We start from the raw sequence: 4,458 nt of genomic DNA on the forward strand, positions 1-4,458 counted from the left end.
GGGAAGGGGGGGGGCCTTAGCTTCTTTCTGCCTGCTCAATTTTGACGTCATTTGTCAGCAAATGTTCTCCATGCCACTTTTTCATGTGTTTCTCCAGGGTGCTGTAAACACTGAAGGGCATCTGGCAAATGTCGCAGCGGTAGACTTCCTTCCCTATCTGGCCATGCGTTTTCATATGGCGCGTCAGCTTACTGCTCTGGGCACATGCATAGTTGCAGAGCTCGCATTTGTAAGGCCGCTCTCCAGTGTGGCTCCGACGGTGCACCGTCAAATTGCTGCAGTTCTTAAAGACCTTGCCACAGTACTCACATGTATCGCTCCTGCGCCCTTCCTTCGAACTGGGTCGCCCGGGGCCAGGACCGCTGATGTGGGGGGTGCTGCCTCCGCTCGCCGTGCCGCTGCGCCCTGAGAGCCCCCCGTCCAGCATGTCCCCCGGCGGGGTGGAGAAACGCAGGCTCCCATTCTCCGACGAGTGCTCGGAAGAGGTCGCAAAGGGGGATTGTCGGGAGTCTGTGAATCCGAGGAACGGATCCTTCATGAAGTGCCGCGATGCTGCGTACCCTACCAGCCACTGAGAGTAAACGTTTTCGGAAGGTATTATCGTTGCTGGTGGCAAGTCCAAATCTTTCTCTACCTTTATTCTTTTAGAGGAGTTGTTTAAACTGGGGCTTGTGATAGGTGTCGGCTTGCGGGGGAACAAGTTTGGGAACGGTTCACCAGGGCCAAAGTTTCTTCCGTTGACCGTCCCTTCCTCAGTGCGGTCCAGCTCTCCCACCACTGAGTCTTCGTCACCTGGATCTCTCTGACAGAGGTCTCGAGGACACAAGTCTCGCTGGTCAGAAGACCTTTTCATGAAGCTACTCCTCTTCTGTTTTTCAGCTAGCATGTCATTATATTGCTGGATGGCACCTAGACTTACATTCTCGATGACTTTTCCCAGGACGAGGGACTTCTCGTCCGGCAGCGACTTCGAGCCATTTTCTCGATTACGACTCAGCTCTGAGTCCATACTGAAGCTCGACTCTGGCCGGCTCTCATTTTCAAGCTCCTCTTCCTCCTCCTCCTCCTCTTCCTCTTCTTCATTGTCATGGCCCAGGGAAGGATCACTCTCGTTCCTGAAATCTGCCTCACTGGATTTCAGTCCCTCTCCAGTGAGCTCGCTTGTGCCCGGCTCAGGGGAACTAGTGGTGGACAGCCCATCGTCTGACCTGCCCGTCATGGAGCCAGCTTTATGCATATGCGTTTTCATGTGGCGTTTTAGCTTGCTGGCCTGGGAGCAAGCGTGGTCGCAGAGCTGACACTTGTAGGGTTTTTCTCCTGTGTGACTGCGCCGGTGCACGATAAGGTTACTCTGGAACTTGAATGTTTTCCCACAAAATTCACAGGACTTGCTCTTGGCCTGAGGCTGGGGAGGCGTAGTGCTGCTGGGGGGCATAGGGGGCAGTGGCGGGGTGCTCAAAAAAGGTGATTTAGGACTCGGCTGGAAAGGATTCAACAGGCGATGCATAGGGTTGGTGCGACTGGGCGAGACTGGCGGAGGGGTGGAACTGTTTCCTGCCAGCTCTCGAAGCCTTCTGGAGAAATCCATCGCTGGGGACTCAATTGCCATGGGGTTTAAACGCATAACTCTGTCAAAGGCACTGGGATGCTGGGCAACTAACCCCATTTCTTCGGCACTAAGGCGATGTGGATCCAGATGATGACGAGGCGGTGGGCTGAACAGCGGAGGTGTGTTTGGGAGCCGACCCTCACCAAAGCCAGGGTGTTCGCGCAAGATGGGTCCTGTCATCCGCAAAAGATTGAAAGGGTTGTTGTCTCCAAGGAAATTCATCAGCGGGGACTGTGCAACAGTCTCCGGTCCCAGAGGAGGAGGGATGGTGATGCGTGGAGTAAGGGAACTGTTTGAAGGGCTTGTTTCCAGGTAGATGCGGAATCCATGTGTGTTCTGGGCATGCTGAAGCAAGAACCAAGCGCTATTAAAAGGCTGCTTGCATGTTGTGCAAATATAGCTTGAAGGCTCATCTTTACCTATAAAAGAAAAACAGAAAGAACACTCAAAAAATAATACAGCGGAGAACATTTAAATACAGTTGGCATGGGTTTTATTTTGCTAACACATTTCCTTCTTGGCATTTCTGAAAGAAGGACTTAATTGCAATGTATTGACTGATATAAATTGTTGAACAGCACATTTAGTCACCACGTTTATTCACTTAACATGTATGACAAATATCACACATACACATTGGTGCTATATACGTTTATACCTTCTAACTTGCAAATAAAACCTTCCTTTATGATGCATAAGGACCTAAGTCCTTTTGCGTATTTATTCCACAAAAAGGAATTTGTTTCAAGGGATTTATGACTACAGACAAAAACCAAGGAAAACACAGTGAGGTAGGTTTTACAACGCACCTGCAAGGAGCTTCAGTGTCATTTTCACTCTTTCATTTTATATTTTTATATACCTCATGCAGCAGTCCCCTGAGATCTTGCTGAATTTAATTTATACATGCTTCAGTCATGCCATTACTTCCATTTTTAAAATACTATGTAGGTATTTAGCTGAGCAAGTCCTATTCAAGTCAACAGGAGCTTGGAAAACATACCCTTGCATAAACCACTTTGACATTCTTTTTGCCAAAACACCAAGAAGCCACTCAAATGAAACATCCGGTAATCAAAGCCGACAGCACAGTTTCAATTAACAGTAACAAATGTCGGGCCGTGCTTGAACTGGGTCCCAAGAATTTCTGAGCCTGAGCCTGCCCTCCAATGCAGAAACGCTCACGGGAGCCAAAAACATTGTTCTGTTTGCCTTTCTAGCCTCTTTGAACGGCTGCATAAAGGTGGAAAGCATTCCTTTAACCTTGATTCAGCTTTACATAAAGGACAGGTGTGGACAAGTCTGCACTACAGTCATAATTTTGCTAAGCTAGAAAATTCCAGTCCTGGGCACAATATTAACTATACGCTATCTTCAAAAAGCACTGGCCCCCCCCCGCCCCCCCCTGCTATTTTCAATGCCTCTGCAAGACTCTGATAAATTCGTAAATATATGTCAACTTGAAAATCATGATCCAGGATTTGTTTCGTTGTTTTTTGTTTTTTTTTTTAAATGATGGGGAGATTTCCAGAAAAAACAACTACCCATTTTGGAAAATCTAAAATTAATTTCTTGCTTGTTTGTTTGTTTATGAAAGCACATATTTTGGTTAGCGATGACCCCACTGCACCTAAAGGCACTAAACTTCCTGAAAGTTCAAAGCCTGAACCAAGCTTCTCGCCTGACCCGTATCTGCATAACGACTGGAACGAAGCCGGATCCCAGCCCTTCCACAGGAGATCAGATCTGAAGCTGAACTACACAACCCCTTTCTAGATGGGGGGGACTGCAATTCACACAAGCCTGTTGCTTGAGCTTGAAAATGAAACAGTTTATAAGGTGAACAGAATCATATTATCGAAACTACCTTTGTAAAGAGGAATGACTCATAGCAGTCAAAAAAAAAAAAAATTAAACTCGGGCACACCAAGCGAAGCAGAATTGCTGCTGACTGAATTCCCCTCTTCTGGTTGTTGCAGGAACGGCTGCTGCTAACAAAACCTACAAAACCTTAGACAAGGAGCCTAGATTATCTGCCTACCTATCAGCCTGTCTGTCTATCTAATCTTATCACCCAATGAACATCCATAAAAGCGTGAAGGAAAGAGCATCTATCAGATTGAGACTTATTTACAAAGGTAGGTGATAAATGTGGTGCAGGTCCTCACGCTCCTATTGATTTAGTAGGGCTGTTGCTGTGGATAGCAGCCTCAGACCCTGATTTCAGAGAAGCCGGCTCTCCACAGCCAAGCAAAAACGTACACAACACGGCGGGCGTCTCTGCCTGGCTGACATGGCCCCGGTGCCCCAGCCCTGCATGCTGCATCAGACAGGACAGACCCAGTTGCTTTGATTAATCTCTAACAACCACTATTGGAAAAAACACAAGTTTGGTAAGTGTACTCGGCTTGGAAAAAGTGTCCGTAACTGCTATTGACATTAATGAAAGCCACATACAAACAGGGAAAGGAACTGATACATTATCCCTTAAAAATCTACTCAGCACTGAGGCAGTTAGGGAGTTTTATGTCAGCTCTGCAGCCAAAGCAGCAGTAAATGCTCCCATTATTACTGCAAATATTTAAATTTCTGTTTCTTACAGAAATATGATGAAAATGTCTAGACCTTTAACTTTTCTTGCACAGCAACATGTGTAGTATAAAAAGTGACAGAAATCACTGAAGCAGACTAAAGTATATAACATACTCTGTCAAAAGCTTTTTTTAACAATATGTTTTACCTCAGCTCACCCTAGAATAGATTTTAATAAAGCCCCTTCTGAAGTGTGATCTAATAGCAAATGAAGTGCAGCATCTTACAAGGTCATATATCTTCAAATTAAAGAGTGC

General features: G+C 46.4%; 1 protein-coding gene across 1 annotated transcript; it reads right to left on the reverse strand.

The window, feature by feature from the left end:
* Positions 1 to 6: 6 nt before the first annotated feature.
* BCL11B (B-cell CLL/lymphoma 11B (zinc finger protein)) lies at positions 7 to 2,082 on the reverse strand. The gene has a single exon (XM_009710104.1). The coding sequence runs from the start codon at positions 2,078 to 2,080 to the stop codon at positions 17 to 19; it is 2,064 nt and encodes a 687-aa protein (XP_009708406.1). The 5' UTR covers positions 2,081 to 2,082; the 3' UTR covers positions 7 to 16.
* Positions 2,083 to 4,458: the final 2,376 nt, after the last annotated feature.

The sequence above is a fragment of the Cariama cristata genome, unplaced genomic scaffold (assembly GCF_000690535.1).
Source record: "Cariama cristata isolate BGI_N322 unplaced genomic scaffold, ASM69053v1 Scaffold45741, whole genome shotgun sequence".
NCBI classification, from domain to species: Eukaryota; Metazoa; Chordata; class Aves; order Cariamiformes; family Cariamidae; genus Cariama; species Cariama cristata.